The sequence below is a fragment of the Pantherophis guttatus genome, chromosome 3 (genome assembly GCF_059756535.1).
Source record: "Pantherophis guttatus breed Tessera chromosome 3, ASM5975653v1, whole genome shotgun sequence".
NCBI lineage: Eukaryota > Metazoa > Chordata > Lepidosauria > Squamata > Colubridae > Pantherophis > Pantherophis guttatus.
In genome coordinates, this window is record NC_142065.1 from 143,712,743 (window position 1) to 143,737,512 (window position 24,770).

General features: G+C 32.6%; 1 protein-coding gene across 2 annotated transcripts in view; it reads left to right on the top strand.

The window, feature by feature from the left end:
• Window positions 1-24,770, top strand: part of EXOC2 (exocyst complex component 2) — an 85,726-nt gene that overhangs the window by 18,477 nt on the left and 42,479 nt on the right. For both annotated transcript variants that reach the window (XM_034429066.3, XM_034429067.3), the window contains exons 5-11: window positions 827-940; window positions 2,112-2,236; window positions 4,732-4,812; window positions 8,901-9,046; window positions 9,133-9,214; window positions 9,886-9,988; window positions 17,820-17,938. In XM_034429066.3, the coding sequence (XP_034284957.1) occupies window positions 827-940; window positions 2,112-2,236; window positions 4,732-4,812; window positions 8,901-9,046; window positions 9,133-9,214; window positions 9,886-9,988; window positions 17,820-17,938 (770 nt within the window). The remainder of the gene's footprint in view (window positions 1-826; window positions 941-2,111; window positions 2,237-4,731; window positions 4,813-8,900; window positions 9,047-9,132; window positions 9,215-9,885; window positions 9,989-17,819; window positions 17,939-24,770) is intronic.

A 24,770-nucleotide genomic window follows, 5' to 3' on the forward strand; every position in this document is an offset into this window, starting at 1 on the left:
TACTATATATATATGTATGTGTATGTATATATATATATGAGCAATTACTTGGGAAGGAGCTGTGAAGCTTTCTGACTGACATGCAGTTTGGATTATAACAGTGCTTTATAAGTGAGACTGCTTTGCAATACACTGAAAATTTTCATTTGGTCCAAAATTCATTTGCTAAATTCTTAAGTGATATTTATTACACAGACTACATATTACCACTTCTTAATGGTTCATTTTAACCATTAAACTATATCTGAACGTCTACCTTCTGCATAAACACACAAAATCATTTCTCTGTAATCACAAAAATTCCTTTTTGGTTTCGGCATCTCTTCCTGCCAGGCAGGAACTTTTTTTATTTATTTTTTGCACTTTAAAATAAACATAAAAATAATTCATTACTATGTTAGTTTATGACACAAATGGCCAATCCAAGGGCCTTAGATAGAGCCAGCCCTTCTGTTCATAGCCCTCAAACCTTTCCAAGTGGGACTTTTTGTTTTTGTTTTTGTTTGCTTGTCTGTCAAATGGGCGCCTTAAATTTACAGAGGTGTATACCATACATTATGTCCCTTTAATGCCCTTTAAAAATTCAATTCCCCCCAAATCAGCTCTGTTTTTCCAATTTTTATGTAAGGTGTACTTAAATCCAGTGATATTTGTGTATATTGATCTGTGTATGAGAGTGCAGCCTTAATGTTCTGATATTTTAATTTTAAGAAATATATATATATATATATATATATATATATATATATATATATATATATATATATATATATGTATATATCTTCAGATCCATCATCTAGTCTTTGTTTCTTATTGACTTGTCTAGAGGAAAGATTCCACAGAAAGAATTGGAGACACTGTTTCCTGGAAAGAGTGCTGATTTTACAAGTGAAAACTTTTCTGCTGCTTGGTATTTAATAGAGAACCATTCAACAGCAAGGTTAGTGTGAATTTTGTGTTAATATTTCTTTTTCGTGTTTAAGGAATGTCAGCAATATGTTTTGGCAAAGAATTGTGGGTGATGTAGCTCTGAAATGATCTGGATGAACTTGGTTGAACTACTTTAAGTGGAAACTACATTCTTCTAATTTAATCTGGGTTCATGTCTCTGCTCATAATTGTTTTTCAGTGTGGATTTATTATAAAACGCAAAATAAAGAATGCAGGTTTTTAGAAATAGACATTTTTACAATAGGCAATGCCTTGATATTAGCACGCTTTTAAATAGCCCTTCAATGTTTTACTGCTTATTTAGGTGAAAAATTGTGTTTCCTATTTCACAATTCCATTGTGACATCCATTGTTCCATAACTTTCCATATTTGAAACAAAAAGCTTTTTTTCTCCTGGAATTCAGTCATCTAGACAGTAGCCATAATTCATAGTCTGAGTTCATTGTTATATATTTACTCATTTAAATTGAATATCCCTTCTCTTGGCATGTTTGCTGAACTAAATACATTTGTCATTATGACATGAATAAACAAAAGTACAAGGATAGAAAAGCGAAAAATTAAAAGGCAAAGATCCAATTATTGTTTTAAACCAGTAACAGCAACAAGGAGATGACAGATTTGTATGAATGACATTTCAGTCTGCTATATCGTTCAGCTGTAGGCAATTTTGTTAATTTGTCTATTTGTCATCTTCATATTTTAGGGAGAGGGATTCTCCATTTCTCTCTCTTACTTTCTCTCTCTCACACACATACGCCACACACAGTCTCGCTCACTCTCTCAGGCAGAAACACATAGAATAAAAAAACATATTAATGACCAATACAATAACTCTTGTTTCATGCTCATTTAGTGGATACTATACAAAGCTTTTGTTGGCATGGAAACCAACAATATTCTGCTTTTTCTACCTTTCCTGAATTATTTCCATGTATTCCTTATCTTCCTGAAGGTGGAATTTTCATGAGTTACCAAACATTGAGATATTCTTTCAATTTGTATAAAAAGAACATACTGGGATTAACTTTCCTCCACTGGATTGGTGGGTTACAGCAAGTCACCCTATATTTTCTCTAAATAGAAAACTGTTGGTCTTGACCTGTCATTTCATCTTTATTGTCTGAATGCCGTCTGTCTTTTTCTCTTTTGGTTTTAGTTTTGATCAGCTTAAAATGGCAGTGATAAACCTGAGGAAACAAGCCAATAAGAAAAACGAGGGCAATCTGCAATATGTCAAAGGAGGTCTCAGCACTTTTTTTGAAGCACAGGATGCCTTGTCAGGTAAGTCTCAGGACTACAAAAGGAATCTATGTACTCTAATGGACTGAAGGAATCATAAGGGTTTAAGTGACCTAAGCCACTAACAGCAGTGAAAATATCTGATATCATCTATACAACCATACATCAATTGGGAGAAAAAAATCTATGATGTTTCATAAAGTACCTGTAATTTACCATTAGTAAGGATGCAGCTGATTATATTTCTGTATCGGTTGATTCTACTGTGGTGATTAAGTCTTCTGCAATATTGAAGTATGAATCAGATGTGTATTTTATGTGATTAAATACATAAGTAATCCCAACTGTTCTACTAAATTTTACCACAGTTATATCACATTTCCTAAGCAAAAGATCTTTAGATTCAACTATCTTAGTATTCAATCTGAAAGATACAAGAACAGCATAGCATTCCACAGTTTTACATCTGGCAGTGCATAGAATTAGGAAGACAAATGTAAGACAATAAAGCAAGAAGTTTGAAAATGAACCAATACTTTATTTATGTTACATATACTGAAATGTGAAAATGATTCCTTCGCTCATTGGGTGAGAACTACATTTCACAAAGGAAAGTTTATTCTTTTCAACATTTCCTTTTTAGATGTAGTATTGTTTTATTAGATATCACTACTGTCAGTTATACATAATTTTGTCTTTCGCTTTTCATTACATTGCATTTCTTTGCTTGCCAAGAGTGCTCTGTAAGTCATATGATCCATGCCTTTTTTCTAATATCTATTTGGAATTTCATAGGAATACATTTCTAATTTTAACCAGTGTATAAAATGGGCAAATAATGAACAATTTAAATCATTGCAGCTAAAATATTAAAATTGAGGAAACTTACATTCAGATTTTTCAAGATAAAATAGAATGTTCATAGTTAAATTTCCATCTTTGCTTGAAATTTTGTTTCTAATTCTTTGCCTTTGATAATGTAAAGATGTTACTGTTACATGATACCAATTTTACAATGTAACTGAAGAATTTGTGAAATTATTGAAGATTTCACAAATGTTCAGTTACATTGTGAAGTTGGCATCATCTAATAGCAATATCTTTAGAAAATGCTTATCAAGTCTTGGATTGCTCTGTCATTAATGCAGCAATTTCTCAGTTTGCAGAAGCTCATTTTCCATTTGAGATTTAAAACAGTGTTTTTGAAGATATTTTACATTATAAATTGCTACAGTAGTTTTAAAATAGGAAATCAGAAATGAGATGTGAAATGCAGTAAAAGAAAACACAACTTTTGTGCATATTTTTGTTTTATATAATAATTTTTTATTCCTAATATTCTTTGGGAATAAGGTTGAAAATGAGACCTGAAAAACAAAGCTCCCATTTCCCTGTAACAGAAATTAATGAAGACTTTAACCTGTCTTTGGTGGGAATGACTTCCATGAATATTCTTGCAGTTCATTGTAATTGAGTACAATAGTGCAAGTGACTAAACCAGAAGTCAGGCAAGACTTCCATTGATTAAACTAGATTGTTACAATGTTATTTCAGTATCTATCTCAAAGACATAGCTACCTATGGAAATTCATGAACAGAATTCCATTCTTCATATTATTTCAAATTTCCCTATCCACTCCTGCCCCTAAATTGTATTACAGAATAGCCAAGGGAAATACTTTTAGTAAGAACCTGAGGAGAAAGGAAGCAAATAATAAAAGTTGGAAATATTTTCATATGGAAGTTACAGTGCAAACGATTCCTTCCAGGTTTTTTTGTTTGTTTGTTTGTACATGTATCCTGAGGTAATGTAGGAAGGCCCACAGAACATCCAAGCCTTCAAGAAGACATGGCACCTTGATGTTTCAAGCGCTTCCAACATTTCCTAATCCCCACCACCAGATGGTTCACAGACCTTAGGAGCTACCTTTGAAAATTTATCATACAATAAAAACAAATAAGTAAATACAGTTAAGAAATGGAAAATTGCTAGAGTTAAGACAATGTTTCCAACTACTGTTCATGTAGACCAGTGGTTGAAAAAAGAATGGAAGGGGAAATTATACAATAGTGAAATAATAGTTGTTTGATTTGTCATATCCCAAGATGTCATATTGGTATTTCTGACTCTTTCAAATTAGGCATATATGATCATGGCTTTGCCTGCATAATCTAGCATAAAAGGCATTTGCTTCTTCAAAGTCAAGTAACCAACAAGAGCTTTTAGCCAGTGTAAAACTAGAGCTACTTTAAGCTCCACACAAGAAAGTGAAATATATAGCAGAACTGCCATGGTAATTAGAAGACTAAATAAGAGAACATACTCATGCCCAGATGATTAACTTTACTGCCAAAAATCATAGCATAAGCTTAGCGGCATAGTGAAGTTTAGAAGTCTGGAGGATCTGGCTCTTATCATAATGCCTGTGTCACTAGATCACAAATTATCTTGTAACAAACATATGCTGTTTAAATCTATGACTATAGCTCGTTCATCCATTAAAATAGTTGAAATTTAACAAGTTGTTTTATTTCAGCTATCCATCAAAAACTAGAAGCGGATGGAACAGAAAAAGTAGAAGGATCCATGACACAAAAACTAGAGAACGTTCTCAACAGTAAGTTTTGTACAACTATATATATACTTCAAGGCTACTTCTTTTATTTTAAAAATAATAAAAATGAAAATTTCCCCAGCATTTGTTTCTAAATTTTAAGACTATATAAAACTTGATGTTTTACTACTTGAATTCTGACGGCAATGCAGAGACTGATGCTTGAAATTTTTAAAAAAGCAAAAAATGTTCTGATGCCCTGTAGTATTCTGTAAGCCTTTAATAACAAAGGGATAACGTGAGTCTATTTGTTTAAATCCTATCATTTAAATTGAGGAAATGGATTTAAATAAATGGTGAGTTGAATCTATGTGACTGGTTTTTAAAGTGAAGTTTCCATAGAAAAGGGTCATGTTTCAAGCAAGATATGATCAAATGCAAATTTATAGTTTACTTTTAGGGCAAATGGAAGTCTAGAAGATGAATTCAAAGTCATCAACCATTTTATTTCTTTAGCCTCATCTATATCTGACTAGTTATTTAATACATTTAATTCAGTTATTCTTGTAGAACTTAAGATTTTCATATAGTGTTGTTGGTTTTTGTTTTGTTTTGTTTTTTGTTTTTTTTTTTAGAATAAGCAACTCTTCCATAAATGAAAATAAGAAATGTATATTTTTAGAATGGCATTTTGCAGATAAATATTTTTGACAGAGTTTAAAACATTTTTTCAAATTAGTATTTTTTAAAAAAGTTTTTGGAGAGTTAATCAAATAACCTCAAAATGACACATCTGAAAAATATAAGAAAATAGCAATAAAGTCTTAGATGTACCAGAAAATACGTTTTCTCTAATTCACTGTTTTTCTTTGCATAGCTTTGAATATATTAGCTTTCTGTTCAGATTGAATAAAAGCAGCATGCCTCACACCCAGAAAGGGAAGTGGCTCATTAATTTTGCCTATATCTTTAATAATTCCATATTGCCTCTAATACTGATGCTTTGGACCCCATTAATGGATTGGCTAAATTCAGGGAAGTAAATGCATGAAAAATGTGGATAAAAATACTCTTCATAGTAGTAATTTGAGTTCCAGTCTAATGAAATGCAGAAATTAGCAGAGTTGTGCTCATGTGCAAGGAAGTTGTTTTGGATCTAATCTTCATTCTTGTTCCTTTTCTTTGTATCCCTCTGTGTCATGTAATACTGTGCAAAAGGACTTGAGGATCCTCTAAGGAGCATGCAAAGTCCTGAAGGGCTGCAGGATGAATGAATGAATTGGCACCAGTCCCTGCCTGCCCTGTCCTTTCAGCAGAGAGCATGCCCCAGATCACTTTTGGCTCTGTGAATAGCCATTAACTTTCAATTGACGCATTTCTTTCAGTTTCTGGCAAGGAAGAAAAGTTATCTGGAAAAGAATTTTATTTTCCGTGGGTCTTGGACTGACTTGATCTTTTTTAGGAAATCAGGTTAACGCTATAGAGAAAATGTATACAATACATGGATAATAGATTCCATCTAAATTAAGCGATTGAATTATTTAAAGTAGCAGCTGTATGTAATGTTGGATTTCACTTTGCCATTTTATTCAAGAGACATAATGCATCTAAAAGAAACAGAATGTGAAGGGAACTGCACTTGTTTAATTTCAAGAGCGTCTCTCTCTCTCTCCCTCCCACCCTCCATCTCTCTCTCCATATACAATATATATACATATACACATAAACTCACACTTTTTTTACAAAAAGAAATTTCAGTGCAAGAAAATGCACATTGTGTGCATATTCAGATTATTTTGTTAACTTTTTGTGGAGAGAAAATCCTAGAGAAGCTATTTTCCTTTGTTCTGTTTGTATCCTGATCTCAGGATTTTTTCCCTTAAAGTGTTATTCACAATTTTAGAATATGAACATAGTCTGTGAAAGGGAGATAGCAAGAGAGAGAGGTCGAAATATTTTTTATCCATAATCCTACTTTTTGTGTCATTATATGTATTATTTGCAGCTTATAAATATAATCACTTCATCTCAGTCATACAAAATGTATGTGTGTTTGTATATTCCGAACTAATTTATCTCAATATTTAGGTGCTTGGGTGGGAAGAGAACATACTTTTTAATAACAACAATAATATGCATTTTAAAATTTTTTATAGAAGAATAAAAGTAATGATTTTGAGAATTCTATAAAGATGAGGTGAAATTGCTAGTATAAAATTAACTGAACTGATATACCAGTCCTTTTGAAAAAAGTATGTATGTGTGTGTGTGTGCGTGTATGTGTGTGTGTGTATTTATATATGTGTGTGTGTGTGTATATATATATGTGTGTGTATGTGTATATATGTGTGTGTATGTGTATATATGTTAATAAAAATTAGAAGAAGCTTTATATTATCTGAAAGCAACAGTAATTTTTACCCAAAGCATTTTGAAAAAGAGACTTCAGTTAAATACACTGGGAATATGGTGCCTTAGGAAAGTGAATTTTTATAGACTATTTTTTCTTTGTGAACCTCATTTTTATTTTCAGTAAATCTGATAGAATATTTTTTTTCCTTATACCTGGTCCTTTTTACTGGAATGGGTACTTTATACTATTATTAGAAGGGTTTTTGCAGATGTTCTTTTTAAAAGCAAGTTCTACGTAGCTTTTAGCCTTTGAAACAGTTGGGGGGAAAATAAAAATTATCCTAATGCTCTTGAAGTTTCCCAAGTATGATCATTCATGGTTTAAAATTTTTAAAATTAAATAACCAAAATATATCAAGTTTGAAACAGTAGACAAATAATGCCATGAAATTACTGTTTTTTGTTAAATATCTTTTTAAAAGCATTTCTTGAGCATTTCAATTATTTTACTATTTCCTAATTGGAGTGTTATTTTCTTTCAACTATTCATGTTTGCTAATCTTTTTAAATCATAAGACATTAAAAATAAAATGATTAGCAATATCATGTTTGAATATCAGGTAATTTTGTCTCCCTCTCCCTACCAAATAAAATGTAGTAGGACCAATTCTCTTGACAAAACAAAGTTTCTTGCATTAGGGTCTTGAAACATCAACAGTGTTTAAACGCTATTTAGATATAACAATTATTTTACAAAGGCTACTTTTAACATGAGCCGGCCACCCACAGTGTTGACGAGAGAAAATGGCATGCAAGCCACCCAGTGAGACTGATGTAATTTTTTCATCTTTGCTTAAATTATAGTCACTAGACCAGATAATGTAGAAAGTTTTACAGGCAGCCATCAAAAGGGATAGAAACATTCACTTTTTTTCTGGTAAATTAAAGATAAGTCACGAGTTGGGGGAAAATTAACATATTTGACACATCTTTATTATGAGAAGGAAAAGCAAGGACTTTGTTTGATAGGGTTTAACTCTGAAACATGCCCATCCAATTTTAAAGACTAAATGCTCTTAAATGTATCAAGTAAATGTTTGAATATTTTATTATTTGAATAGCTTAATGCAGAATTTCTCAGTCCTTGGAATCATTCTCACATTCCTCCTTGAAACCATACAATGTTGCTCAAAATCATGGAATTTGATACAGAATAGTGTCAGAATTTGTGATGTGACTAATGGTTTAAATCGTTATTTTAACGAAACGTCCTAATGGAGTTCTTCAGTGAAAAGAAATAAAAAGTCTCTTTCAGACATATTTTGCTCAAAAGTCACAATATTGGTACTTTTAAGTACTCAGTGAATTCTAAGTTACACTGTTTGTATCAATAAAATTAAATTCATGCTTATTTCATTGTGTTCTGTTACAAAAGGAGAATATTAGTAATGATCAAAAAAAGGAGAATATTAGTAATGATCAAATTGACTACAAGACATAGCTGGAACCATATAATTCAGTTCTGTAACCAAAGGAAACTCTAAAGTTACACAATGAATTTCAAGCATTTGCTGCAGGAATGGAAGTTGTTTTAAATGCACTTTGGTTTCTACCGCGCAAAAAATCTAAGCAACGAGTAGTAAATATTGTTTCAGAATATTTATAAGCCAAAACATTTCTAATATAAACACTTACCACTGTTGATGTATGTTTAATTTGTATTAAAAGCTTGACAAATTTTTGATTAAATTTAGCAAGAGCTGCAGTTTATCTACTTCTTTGTCTCCTTTTCTTAAAAGGGGCGAGTAATACCGCAGATACATTGTTCCAAGAAGTTTTGGGCCGCAAAGACAAGGCTGATTCAACAAGAAATGCCTTAAATGTTTTACAGCGCTTCAAATTTCTTTTCAATCTTCCATTAAATATTGAAAGAAACATTCAAAAGGTACTAACATACAAAATGCAAGTTAAAGTGTTTTGCCCCAAATTTCCAGTACAAATTTCTTAAAACCTGTTTTTTATGTTTTTAAGGGAGATTATGATGTTGTCATTAATGACTATGAAAAAGCAAAGTCACTATTTGGAAAGACTGAAGTTCAAGTCTTCAAAAAATGTGAGTTTGGCATTTTGTTAAACTTGATTTTAATTTTAGTAGGGAAGATTAATAATATAAGAGCAAACTCAGAATTCCTATCTTTGCTGAGTAGTTTTATCTTCTGTTTATATAATTGTAGCAGAAAGTATTTGAAATACTTTCTTAAACTATGTATGGCAATGCTTCTGCCTTGGAAATATTTTGTACTGTGCATAATAAGACTTGAAGCTGGTAATTTTCAGGTTATGTTTCATAAAGTAGATTGATTTTGTGGATGTATTTTTAATGAGTTCAAAAATTGCAGTTTGCAGTTTATAAAATAGTTTAATGCATATTTGCTTGGGATAAAGTTAAAACTGAAATTTCTTAGTCTCAAAACAGACAAAGGGCTCTTGTTATTCTGAAAGTACAGTATGTATTTCCAGATTGATCAATTAATAGTTACATGGACATTGAAATGAATTGAATTATACTATAAATTAAAATTTTCTGATTAAAAGATCAGAGAAATTTAGGAAGACTTGAGAGCTAACAAATTCAAATACAAGACAATGATATAATAGTGATACTGGAGTAATTTTTTATAGTTTGTTCATTTGAATTATAAAGGTTATAAAAATAATTTTATACTTTGGTAATTAATGGCATTTATTCTAGGGTTGATTATGGTGCTGTGTTTTAAATTGTAGATTATGCTGAAGTTGAAACACGAGTTGAAGCATTAAGAAAACTTCTTCTGGATAAATTACTTGAGACACCATCAACATTACATGACCAAAAACGCTACATAAGGTTACCTTTTTTATTTTAAAAAAATATATGTTCTTTATATAGGCATTATATAAATATTTCCTTGGTATTATATGAGAAAACATCCTACTAAAGAACAATTAGATTTATTGTATATTTTGTATCCAGAATACTTTTCTGCAAACCGAAAGGTTCTTTTTATTAATATTGTAAAGAGAACCAACAACAGTACAAGCCTTCCATTTCAAAGAAGCAGTTGAGCTGGCAATTTTAGCTTTTCTTTCTTATTCTCAGACTATAAACTACCTCATACATTGCTTTCAACACTATAAGCAGTTTTTATTTTATTCATTTCAGCAGATTTTGACAGTTTCTAGAGGCTGTACTACATTACACTGTAGAATTTCATTTTCTGTGCATGTAGGATATGGTTCACTGCTCCATTGTCCTATATAAAATAGAAATAACATTTTTATGTTTAAACAGTTTAAAAGAATTTGGAGAAAATCAATTTTTGAAAATGTGCTAAATTTTGAAAGGTTTGAGAACTTGTCTCACTGATATAATGCATTCCTTTAATATGAGCCAGACTGGAGTCATTGTTTGTTCTATGAAAGTATAGAGCATTTGAATGATATTCTCTACTTCAGTCAGTTATTCAGTTCATCTCCTGGTATGGGAAAAGAAAGGGACATTCTGGTTTTTATTCCCTACTCTTCTGGTCTTTATCCTATTATTAAAAAGAACAATGAAGTATGGATTACTGCATTAATCAATGTCTCATTGCCATTTAACCTGTATACTACTTCATGCTGGGCAATCCTAATTCTAAGAAAGCATGTAAAAGCCAATAATAGGTTTGCCAGAGGAGATAATATTTAAAACCATTGCAGCAGAAGTGGGAATTTGTATAAAGTTTGAACTATAAGACCTTCTGAAGCACTTTTGTGTATAACTCATCCCATATATCCTGAAACCTCTTTTTATTTTATATAGCTGACAGCTCAGAATATACACTTTCATGCTGTCCTTCTCAAAATACATACTGTAAGGAATATTGTAGAAGCCAGTGCTGATTTATTTGAAATTCATCGCCTATATACATTACAAAATCTGCAGAACACCAGCTAATCTTTTTTATAGTCAAAATCTTCCTCTAAAGAAAGTTGTTTCTTCACTTTTCAAAGCTATAAGGACTAATATTATAATATAAAGTCCAAATTGAGCATTGTTCTCTTTTAAAAATCTAAATCACAAAAGTGATTTTGTGATTTATTTCACAAAATAATTATTTATTTCACAAAATAATTATTTTGACTTAATAGTCTATTTATGGATCTTTCCTTCAATTATAAACATGTAGGACAGATTCCCTATGCCTGACTTGATTTCAAAAAAGGGGAGCTTTGCTTAGTAGTATACAGGTAGTTCTCGACTTAATAACCACAATTGAACCCAAAATTTCCATGGGTAAGCAAGGCAGTTAAGTGAGCTTTGTCCTGTTTTATGACTTTTTTCGTTATTAAGAAAATCATTACAGTTGTTAAGTGAATCATGCAGTCGTTAAGTGAATCTGGCTTCCCCCATTGACTTTGCTTGTCGGAAGCCAGCTAGGAAGGTTACGAATGATGATACATGACTACGGGATAATGCAACTGTCATAAATACATGCCAGTTGCTAAGTGCCCGAATTTTGATCATGTGACCATAGGGATGCTGCAACAATCCTAAGTGGGAAAACTGCTCATAAGTTGCGCTGTTGAAACTTCTAACAAATAGCTGCAAGTTGAGGACTTGTTTTGAATCTCAGTTTCAGGCATCTCCAGTAGAGGAGTAAAAGAATTACTGTATGTTAGAATAAGTACCGAGTAGATGATCAAAAAGTTTGATCTAGTATAAAGTATATTCTATTGTTGCTCTTTTAGGTAAAGTATCTGAAGAATGAAATCAAATAAAAACAACAAGACTAAAAATAAACAAATGAGTAGATCTATGCAACATTTCCCTGAAAGTTCTCAAACAGGTCAAATATAAATTTGATTTTTGAATAAAAATTTGGCCCTAAGATATTTTTATTTTTATTTTTTTGTATTGGGACAGTGGAAAATAGACAGTTAACATCTTTAGAAAGGAGGTGGAACATCCAGGAAATTGCAAACAATTTAATCTATTGTCTCTTTCAATTGTGGAAAGGATTATTGAAAACAATAAAAGCATTTAGGAGTGCTACTGAGGTGCTGAACTAAAATGCAACCTTCAATGGTAATTCTTGTCTCACTATGCCTTTAGACTAGAGTGTCAACAGGTAAATGAAAGCAAACAATTATTTAATTCTAGGACTCTTAAAAAAGCTCTTGAAAAAAGTGTGTTACTAAGCTCAGTAATCATGAAGTATTTGATTGAAATTGACTGAAACAAAAAGTTCGAATAAAGTTCTTAGTTGAGACAGATCAGACGTTTGGTTCCTCCCAAATTGGAACAAGTGCTTCCTTGGCTAGTTTATAAATTATCTGGAATTAGGATGAATTGTGGGTTTGCTGAGAGTAATTTAGAGTGATGAAGTACAAAGCAGCTGCAAAAAAGATATCGTGAATGAATATACAACATTATAGCAGATGGAGTTCACTCAGAATTCCAAAGCAATCCTTATTGGCACAAATACAGTGTTTTTATCTTCATATTAATTCATATATCTGAAGAAAGAAATTTGATAGCAAGTTTTGAAAACATTTGGTATAGAGAAATTTCAAAGAGAAAAAAATAGTAACTGTTTTTGTATACAATTCTGTATAAATCAAAGCCAAAAACTGCCGACAATTGCAGTTGAAAACTGTATTTGGAATTGTGAGGAGGCTGAAGCAGTTTGCCTCTGAAAAAAAGAGTAATCTTTTTTTTCCATTGCAAAAATGGTAGCTCTGATAAATGCCAAGAGCTGACAAGTAAGACTTGCACATTCCAGAAATTGGTGCCATAGTAGACATGCCTAGACATAAAGTATGCCAGAAATCAAACTGGATTGTGGTTGCTTCCCTACAACCAATTTAATATTGGGGGCATAACAGCTATTTCATTTATTTCCAGAAGTATTTCAGGTTACTTCTAGGCAGATGGTCACATTTTCAAGTTAAGGAAATTTAGCCCTCCATAATATTTCTTTTATAAGACTATCTTGGGGCCCCATGCATATGTGCCCACATGCAGCCTTATAAAATGTTATAAATATTTTGTACCCATCCTTGGGAATAATAATTATATGGGCATCTGAGTCTTTGCAGTCTTTCAGTTTTCCATTTATTTACTCATTTTTAATTTCAAAAATCTAAAAAATCCTTATGAAAGTGTTGGTTCCAAAATTGTGATTGCATATGTGAAGTTGAATTATTAAGAAGAGGACAATGGGGAAGACATGGATTAACAGGGTCAAAGAAATGTTTGGAATATTCTAGAAAGAGCTATGGGCTATTGCTAAAACTAGTCAAAATAGTAAGCCTTTGCCTATGAAGCCAGTAAGCAATGGGATGGACTCGATGACACCTAACTTAAGAGATAGTGGTAGAAAGAAATTTGCTTACTTTTTTTTTTTTTTTTTTTTTTTTTACAATCTTGAATGAACTAGAGAAAAGAATTGACAGAAATTCATGCAACCAGTGAAACAGTTGCATGTTTTATTTCTCTAACATCAGTCATGGTTACTAGTTTACATAATAGAAAAGGGGGAGGGAGTGGTTAGTTCTGATGTCGGAGTACACCTCCAATATAGGCAAGAGATGCCTTCATGATTTATGGGTAATTTCCCAATAGCATTTGCTTAAAGTTTTTGTTTTTGTGTTCTAAAGTTTGTTTACAGCCTCATTTAGATGTTATGCATTGCTTAGAAAAATACTAACTTACTAAGAATGCAAAATCAGCATCAGTCTAAACTGACAATTTGCTTCCCTAAGAGGTACAATTTAACACTGGGAGAGATTATAGTTCAATTACATCAGAATTTGAAGGACCTTTGAATAACGAATAATAAAAAGGCGAGAGGGTAATGGCATAGGTATAATTTATTGCTAATACAATCATGTGGAACTGCAAATGCTTCTTTATTAAGGATCACAGGATCACTTGAAGATTCATATATTGGCCTCTCATTGTCTGTGACTGTATATAAAGCAGTGAGGATGAGACAAACAGTGCCATCTCTTGTAACTCGTAACTAGTTTGAGGAATTTACTTGCTTCAGACCCAATAGTAATTGATGAGCAGCAGCACTCATAGATTCTATCACCACATTTAGTGCTCTCATATATGACTGTGTGCAAAATTGTCTGGATTAAACAGTTCTTAGTGAAAGATCACTTATTTGGCCTTTCTAACATTCAGATTTGGAGATGTATGCTTGTTTTTCCAACAAAGAATACAGTTTGCTCAGGTAACCAACTTAATGAGGGTGCTACGTATAATTTTTTCTCCCATGTCATCTTTCAAAAATGGATAATGAATAAATCTTCTGTTGATAAACACTTTCTAACATCTGAATGAACTGGAGTTGCTCCAAGAGTTTGAAAGTGAGTTGGGGCCCTCTCCATTTTTATAAAATATAGAAATAAAGTGGTGCTAAGGCAGAGCAGACAGTAGCTTCAACTGCTACTCTGTGCTATTTAACAGCATAGGTTATAACTATGCCTCTATTTCTATCTTTAAAGGGTTAAATACATCAGTTTGTATTGACTTTTTAGCTTTCTATTGCAAAGACAAAATCTTGAATATGTGCCAATCTTGAATGAACATGGTCTGGCATTAAATAATGCCAAAGCCTTCAAACCACATAGAATGAGGGGACTTAATGAGGCTTAAATGATTAATATTGCCTTGATATGTTACGAGGATATGTCACATATGCCCCTCTTATGCTAAAACATTACTATGCATTGGTAATATGGGTTGTCATTAGTTTAGGTCCCACTGGCTGCTCTGATGAACATCGTAAACATGGCATGCAATATTAAGAGACCCATAATAAACACAGCAGGTCTGGGTCTGATTAGCGCCTAGGTGGAAGCATAAGCCAGAACTCCATCTGCATCAGCTTCCATTCCATGGAAGAAAGGCAGGATATAAATCTAATAAACAACTGCACTAGGATAAGGATGTGAAAACTACTTTACTATTGGAAAACAGCATACTGGTACACTTGCCAGTTGAACTGTTGAAACAGTTTCCATGTCACAAAGAAAAGATATATCTAATTTAACTTTAAAAAAACAAGTTCATGAAATGATGGGCTTGTTTTCATAGCTATAAAAGGCGCTGCCTGCTTTTTGGGTGCTATTTTTTAAATGTGACCCTGACAAACACTGGATAATGAAGGTCACACAACTCGCATTTCAACTATGTTTCCCTAACTACAGTATGTGCAGCTCTAAATGTGGAAACTTATTTCTGAATGCAAAAATTAGATAAAATACTCAGACATTAAAAATTAATCACACTTTGTGAAGAAACAATTTCAGATTTTTGGCTGTCTTTCTAAAGGAGTATCAGAAGTGAAAGGAGGAAAGAAAAACAAAGTTCCTAATAATTAGGGAGTAATCTCAGTAAAACCTAATCATAAGTCTTGTCCGTTAAAAAAATCTGTTTCCACTTTTTATCCACCCTTACCCCCAATATATCAAAATAATGAACTGGAAATGGCAGATTAAATAGGCTTATGCAAGTTCATATTAAGAAGCCACAATGAGTTTAAAACAGTGCAATTTAGCAAAAGACAGAAGCATATTTGTAGTACAAGATACATAAGAAATTTAAAATGTTTGAATTTTTAAATCCAGGTTATTTGGGTAGCAAATTATGAAAACACCTGCCAAGTATTCTGATCAGTTCCAACTGCCTATATACAAGCAGTTCTTGATTTACAACCATTCGTTTAGTGACCATTCGAAGTTATAACAGCACTTGAAAAAGCGACTTATGACTGTTTTTCACACTTACAACCATTACAGCATCCCCATGATCACGTGATCAAAATTTGGACGCTTGGCAGCTGGCATGTATTTTTGATGATTACAGTGTCCTGGGATCATGTGATCACTTTGTGCGACCTTCTACCTAGCAAAAGCCAAGGAGGAAGCCAGATTCACTCATCCATCATGTTATTAACTTCACAACTGCAGCGATCCACTTAAAGTTCGCAAAATGGGGCAAAACCCATTTAACAACTGTCTTGCTTAGCAATGGAAATTTTGGGCTCAATTGTGCTCATAAGTTGAGGACTACTTGTACCTTATTTTTGATATAGAGGAGCTAAATAGAACAGTTTCCAAAATGACTCATGGACTCCAAATGGGACCGAGCTGTGAATAAATATTCATAGATTTTCACTGTTGTTATGCATCAGCTTATGTATAATTAGAAGATGACACCCCAGATTAATTGCTGGAAGCATATTTAAATAAGAAGTGCTCATATTAGTAATTTCCAAATAATAGTCACTTTAATCTGTTGCAGCAAAAGCTGTAAAGGGCCTTGTAGTCGTTTAAAAGTCAGCAAATTTATTCAGGCTTAAGGTTTTATGGGCTAGAAGCTCAGTTCATTAACGGTTGACCTAAACTACATGTAGATAGATTGCATGGTATTTTGCAATGGTGAAGTTGAGGGCAATTCAGCACAGAAACTGCAAACAACGTTCACACAAAATAATTGTTTATGTTGCATACACATTTTGGAATTGATAGCAACAAATTTAAAATGACTCAATATCTCTGGTAGTTATCATAGTGAAAATTAACTTTTTACTATTAGGCACTATTTTTGGAATGATTACTATTAATTATATAATGTTTATACTTTCTATTATTCACTTATCCTTGTTCCCAACTTCTGTTGTCTCTGACCATATTTTTTACATACATAAATATATTTCCTGTGAATAGCATTTTGGGAATCTGCTATGGGATTCTTTGATTAAGAAACAATTTTCAGCTAGCAAATTTTATGAGAAAACATGCTACCAGATTTTTTATTTTTGGTTATAATAAACTAATACAACACTCTTTCTACAATATAACTTTAGGTATCCCTCAAACTAGTCTTGGATTCTGGTGACTTCATGGAAGTCCATGCAGTTTCATTCAGTGGTTTTCAATTATTCTTTTCAAGTCTTTTCTTTCAACTTTCTAGTCCAGGGATGGCTAACCTTTTCCGGACCGAGTGCCCAAAGCACGCACGTGTGCAAATGTGCGTGTGTGCGCCCAAACCACCCAAATACAATGCACGTGTGGGCCCTGTGCATGCGCACATGCTTCCGCACACACCCCACACCCCATGCATGCGCCCCACCCCGTGCGCATGTGTGCCCCCGCCCCCACACATGCGCACGTGACCCCCTCGCATGAGCCCCACCCCCTGCACATGCACAACAGAGATCTGAAGACCAGCTGGCTGGTGGGAGGCACGCACACATGCGCGGCATAGCTAAACTGGGGAGATGGCCCCATCTCATGTGCCATCAGAGACGGTGCTGCGTGCCACCTTTGCCATGCGTGCCATAGGTTCGTCATCACTGTCCTAGTCTAATCTATAACTTTGGAATTTCCTGTGCTCTCCCAAGTACTGGAAAATTCTGACCCCGAGTACCTTTTTTTATCCCTGCTTATTTAGATTAACCAGGGGCTTCTATTTAATGGGGATTAACATAAAATAGTGTTAATAAATAATAAATGAAATCTTATCCCATACTTAATCTTTAGGGTAGTGTTTCTAAAAACAATTTTATACTGATTTTCCGAGAAGCTCAATTGAATTTAGCAGGAGCTAGGAAACACATAGAGGAAAGGCCTGCCATATGTTGCATTCCAAACCTCCTTTCTTCAAAATTACAATGTTACAGATACCTTTCGGACCTCCATGCAGAGGGAGACCCAGCTTGGCAATGCATTGGTGCCCAACATAAATGGATTCTGCAGCTTATGCACAACTGTAAAGAGAGCTACATTAAAGAACAAAAAGGTAATAATATTTCTGTTTAGGAAAGTATCTGATCTTATGGTGCAACATTTCTCTTCATTCATTCATTCATTCATTCATAACATTTTAATCATGGTTTGCATTTGAACTGAACTTTACAATGTTTTTATGTTTCCTTTCAAACCGGTACGTCTTGCAACCTTAATTATTTTTATAATTAAGATCATTCAAAATAAGGTTTATCACTAGAAGAAAGGAATTGGATCTCTCTGTATGAGAAGCAGCCTGAGACATTTTCCACTGCTGTTTCTCTTACCTTCTCTTCCTTCTGCTGAAAAAGACGAGCAGTGGTAAAGAGATTGTGTGTATCAGTTTCTTCTTTTATGCTCATCCTCAGGCTTCAGTTCCTAAATACTGTTGCTAGAAAGTGAATTTGACTTATTGCAGTGTACGTGAAGTTTATCATCTTGCTAATAGAGTTAATTAATGAAAAAATATCTTCATTGAAATAGGCTTTATCTAAGTGTCTAAAATGAAACTGAACAATTGTGTAATAATGAAAACTGAATCTGTTTTAATTTCGTATCTTGATAAGTCAGCATGTTTTATTTGCATCTCCTGCCCCCCTTCCCCCCCCCCCCCCATATGCAGGAAAGAGGGTTTTTTTTTTTCATTGTTTTCAAGCTAAGGAACAAAACCCACCCCCCATTTGAACCCCTGGTTTCAGTGTTCAGAAATCTATGAAATGCATTTCTTTTGCAAGATTTTTAATAGATTATAAAAAAATTATGGCTCAATTTATTGTTAGTTTTTACTAGATTCTTTTATTTATGGTTATTATGTTTGCTTTTTTTTTCCTAGCCTCCTAAATATTTATCAGAGTGGAATAATGAGGTATTAAATAAGTTGACAACCTGCAGCTTTTGCGACTTACACCAGAACTCTAAAATACAAAGGGAGGGGACAGGATTGAGTACACAGGTACATGAGGGTTTTTTTGTGGGTGAAAACAACAAGTGTGAAAACAACATATCAACAATTATACTAACTAGGAAAGGCTTTACACTACATTAAGCCATCATGTGACTTGATTCCAGCATAATGGATTTATAAAACCATCAACTAGTGTTGTACATAATTTTTTTCTTGGAATGAATCTACATATTATGTTAAGTCTAAAACAAACTGAATTACAATAACCATAAGGTACTCAGTCAGAATTCCCCATGCTGACTAATGTGATAAAACTACTTCCAGTTTGGGAAGAATTATAATATGATATGGCTGCGTGCTCTGTAATTTTTGTTGTTTTCATTTTTCTGCTGGTAATAGAATAAATAAAAAGGTCTTCAGGTTAGCTCCTCCTGATTTGTATATTATTATAAACATGCGGCTAGAAGGGCTGTACAATTTAGATAAATAGTTGGTGAGATTATTTGTCAAGAAAATTTGAGTTAATCCTATTATTAATTATGAAGTAAAATCATAATTCCTTTACAGTGTATTCCATACTTTTGTATCGCATACTTCTTTTTTAAAAGGTAGGCAAATTTTTCAGTCCTTCTAGTTAAAAAAAGCTTTATATGAAATTACTAATAGTTATACCTAAGGACTAGATAATCAGAATACAATATGACCTTTTTTTATTTTATGCGACATTTATATTCACCTTGCAATGTATGGTATATTTTTATTTGATCAGATAGACCAACATGGTCTGGGTTAAAAAAAAGCTTTTAAAATTTGTTATCCTAGCAGCTGGTTCTGTTGTCTTTGTATAGTGTGCATATGGAGGAAGCACTTTTACAGCTGGTATTTTATGTCTAACCCCTATCCCCCACTCCTAATAATAAGAATATAAGAATATTTTTGTAATACCTTATGATAAGAAAAGCTTTGGCATGGTATCAAAAAATAACATGTTAATTATTGAAATGATTGGCAAAGCTGGTAAGTCTTCATCAATTTAGCATAATTTTAAGGATTCTTGAGATGATAATTTCTTTCTTTTGATTTCATTTTAAAAACAATATGAACCTAACCATGACTGCATCAGTATAAATCTGTGCACTATGAATGTTAAATGCATAATAAAGGGAAAGCTAGGGAAACTCCTGTACATCTTAACTAGGAATTTTGTCTTGAATTCTGTGAAGAAATACCTCCCTAAATCCTGTTTAAATTAATCCGGTTCCAACTACTATGTAGATCATGCAAATATTAAGACAAGCATTCAGAAGCAGATGTAGTATAACTTCACATGTTAAATGTGATAAATGATTCCATTTCAAAACTGGTAAAATTTGCTTCTCCACTGGCATCAAATAAACATGAAATCATACACTCACTACAACGTTTGTAAATGCTCTTAGCAGTAATTGCAGTTGGATTCAGAATATTTTCTCATCTCTTACAGATTGGAAAAGGAGGAAAAAATGTGCTGAGCAACTAGATCTTATTTTCTAATCAAACGATATCATTTGATCCTAACACATTTGGAGGGGGCCAGGCTAGGGAAGAATATTGTGGTTCCTATCTTCTACCCCATCTTTGAGAAGCAAAGCCAAAGAATTGGCTTCTTTCACATCAAAAATGTCATTTTCCCAGTGCAATTTAAAGATTCCCAATCAGATCTGAATGAATAAATAGGAAGGCTTGTTTGGCACTATATTATTCACTTAAAGCATTAAGAGAAGCAATTGAGAAGCAACATAAATATTAAGAATAGGCTTTATTTCCTCCTTTCATAAAAAAATCTCATGATTTTTTAAAAATTCCTTTATTACTACAGATTCTTTTAAGCCATTGGATTGATACAAATTTATAATTAACACAGAATGACTTAAATTTAGGTTCATTTAATTCTTGGGTGGAAGGATTTCCAGTGATGTAACTTAATCTGAATCAATACAGTTTGTTCAATATAAAAATGAAATTTATATTTTAAATATATGTTAAAAGTTTTTTTTTAATGGAAATAATCCTTAATAATAGCAGCAAACAGCATAGTAAGACTAAGTAGCCCTTTTAGTGTGCATTTTTAATATCTATCAATGTTCTCCTTTAGGTTTTAAACAATACAGGGTTATAAGGATATTTTAAATGATATATATGTGTGTGTGTGTGTCTATATATATATGTGTGTATATATATATATATATATATATATATATATATATATATATATATATATATATATATATAAATAATGAGACAGGGTAGGGAACAAAACAGCATTTTAAAATGTATTATTGCTTCAGATTAATTTTAACGGAACCTCCTTAATTTCTTGCTTCTGAAAATTGAAAGTCTTCCATTTGAAAGGAATCCTATCCTACTATTGTTGATGTAGACTTTAGGCAACTGCCTGTTTGGTCAACAAGCAACAGTGGGTGGTCAGGCTGCAGCATGGGACAAGGGCCTGCTGTGCTCAAGAAAAAAATGTTCAGAGGTGTTTAAAGGCAGTAAGGAAGTCTGCCACCCTTTAGAGAATCCAGCAGCTACAGATCAGGTTTTCTTCTTTGTATTGTACTCTTTGTGAATGCTCAGGATATGGTGCACAAAGAGTAAATATTGTGATTTATTCCTATCATTTTAATAGATAATTTAATTTTATTTTATTGGAATGGAAAATTATTCTTCATTTATTTAATGGAAAATAAATTTTCCATAAAAATCATAGAGCTCCATTACATAACAATACATTATCTAATTCTGCGATGGTATTTTCTTTTTATCTGATGGGTTTTTCCTCATTTAAATGAAGATATTCAAACCAGACTATCACATAATGGAAACAAAATGTAATAACTACTTTTAATGAATGGCAGATAGTATCTCTTAATATTAAATCTTATTCATCAGCTCTCTTCAACCACTTTCAACTGTCTCATTTCAATACATGATAAGACTGCTTCATTTTAATGAAAAATAAATGCAAGCTAAAAAGTTCTGGAGGGAAATGATTGTGCAATCCTTCTTTTAACGCTAGAAGCACATGGTAAAACTACTTTTAATAAACATATTAGTAAATACAGTCAAACTTCTTTTAGAGATAGTGGCAATGTTAATCACAATTTTTAAATTTGTCCCTATTAAAATCACCTATTAAGTCAATCTGCATGTTACATTCAGAGATGTTATCATGTGTTTATTTTTCCAACTCAGCTATGACTTTGCATAGCTAATAGCTCTACATTGGTTGTAAATTGCAATCTCAATAAATGTCATTGTAAGTAATATAACAAAGTGTTAAAAGAAATTATATCAAGGTTTCTATTCACATTTCTTAAAATCGTCTTGATTAGAGCATTGTTTGTAGACATACATTCTTCTTAATTTTACATCTGTGCTCGATTACATTAAGGTATCGTGAATACATTTTTATATAAACATAGCAAGGTAGGAATATTCCACCCAGAGTGAATATCATACATTTTTGCATATATTATAATTGCCAAGGTTTTCCTTTTGTTTATGTCTAGAACATCTTGTATGGTTCATCCCAATAATCTCTTACAAATTGGGGGGTGGGGGGGAACCAATGTTTCATCTATATTCAGTGCTTTAAAAAATACTCCACTTTTACTTGTTTTGAGAGGGAGTGGGAGAGAGAGGGAGAGAGAGAGAGAGAGCACTGTTTTAGGACCAATTTGTGCAGCAACTCTTTCTTTCCACATTTGCTATATACAAATATATATATATATATAGTCCTGAAGCGCTATCTTCTGGACAACTTGGGGGGGAAAAATCAGCTTTGCTAATGCACTCCAGATGTTCATTAGTCCTGAGGGTATATGTGCTTGTTGTACTTCCCTGCTTCTGTGTTGTACTTTCTTGTAATGCTAGACAACCAATTAAGAAATTAGTTTCATGTTAAACTTTCTTTTCCTGATACCACAGCGAGCTGATGATGTGGTTTCTAGTGGAACAAGGGAGTATTCTTTGCCCTGTTTTTTGTTACTAATGAATAAACAAACCATTGGGGGGTTTTGTTTTGGGTTTTTACTGCCAGCATAACCATTGACTGGATTCATACTCTCCTCCTGTTAGTATGGCATCAGACACATTATTTCAAATGACTCTGAAGAAACAGTCACATTTTGAACTGGGTTTTTTTCCCCCCTAAAATTATTACATCTCTATATTAAACTTATTTATTTTTGAACTCTTAATCATAAGAAATAAACATAAGAAATAGGTTCATGTAATATACAAATAAAGTTTTATGAGGTGCACTAAACAACACATCCATTTTAAAATTAGTAGCGTGCAGACTTGTTCTCTCATCTAAACTACTTAACTTCTTAGAAGGTTAATGGAAAAAAAACCTTTTTGAAAGCTTCTATTGAATTGGGTGCTTTATTTTTAATGAGAATATGCAAAGGGCATGTATGTGTAATGTATGAAATAGTGTGTTTCAATTGGAAAAACCCTTGCCAACTGAATAATTTTGTTTTGTCTTGTTAGCTTTTTTCAACAATTTCAGGAAATTTACAGATTATTTGGCTAAGCTTTTGCATACTGAGCCAAACCATATATATGTAAAGTGAGTGATTCAAAGCATTTAGAATTTCAGTGAGGTTTCTAGAATACCCATGTGAATTCTGGGTTGAAGGGAAAAACTATAATTAGTATGCTTTCCTTTTTTGTTTGTTTGAGTTGGTTTTCCTGTTTAAGAGAGGTTAGGTTAACGCTAATTTAATTAGTTTAAAAATCATTCTGCAAATATTGGTTGGCTGGCCAAACTCTCAATAAATACATCTGCAGGGGTAGATGTATTTTCCAAATTATTTTCCAGATTATTCTCTTTTATTTTTTTCCTTTACATATTTGGGGCTGTTTTCTCTTGACTTTTCCTTTATTCAGTGTTACTATTAACCATAAAATCCAACTGTTCTAAAATGTGTATGTAGTATTACATGCATATTAGTAATATTTGAATAAATTAAAGGGGCACTTTGATTAAATACTTATACTTTGAATATTATAAATACACTCAGTCAACCCCAATGAAAAATGAAATTTTCTCCTCTGAATGACTAGACTAGAGCATATTCAAAAATCTGTTAGTGTTTTAAATTTTCCCTCAAAGCTAAGGCTTCATATGCCTGATAGAGGGACTCATAGAGTTTCTGCACAAGTTTACTTGTTGGCAGAAAATGTACATCCAGCCAAGGAATCTTCTAGATGTGATATGGTACATATGTATTTCATTCATGTCTTTATAAATATATAAAGCAAGGATGGGTTGTTTTTTTTACTTCATTAAATAGAGTATGAAGTCCTGAACCATCTTTTACTTTATCTTGCTACAAATACTAGTTTTCTAGGTTTGGCTGTGATACCAAAGCAGGATAGGAAGAAAATGATATAAAGTGGTACAGAGTAGTATGAGTAGGTGATGAAAAGTGGTGTTTCACTCTATTTAATACGTACAAAAGATGAAAAGACTGTCCTAGACATATGAATAAATGTTCATGCAATTCCATCACTTCCAGTTCCAGATGTTTCTGCATATACATGTATAATGTCTTGTTACAGAACAAAAGGACAGGAACATCTGTGTTGAGGTAAAAGTTTTTTAAATTATTTCTAATACATTTCAAAATATACTGTCCTACAAATTATTAACAAAGGAAATTAAAATATAAATAATTCCGACATTCTTCAGTATCAAGTGTACATGAGCACATGTGTAACTGCATGCCAATCTAAAGCAATTTAAAATATTTGAATAATCCAAAGAGCCCACATTGCTGATATTTAAGGCTTTATGGAACTCAAATCTTTCATGTTCTCTTCAAACCAGACCTATCAAAACTTTAGAGATGGTTCTTCCAACATTTAGTTCTCTTTTGCCAAAACAAATTTA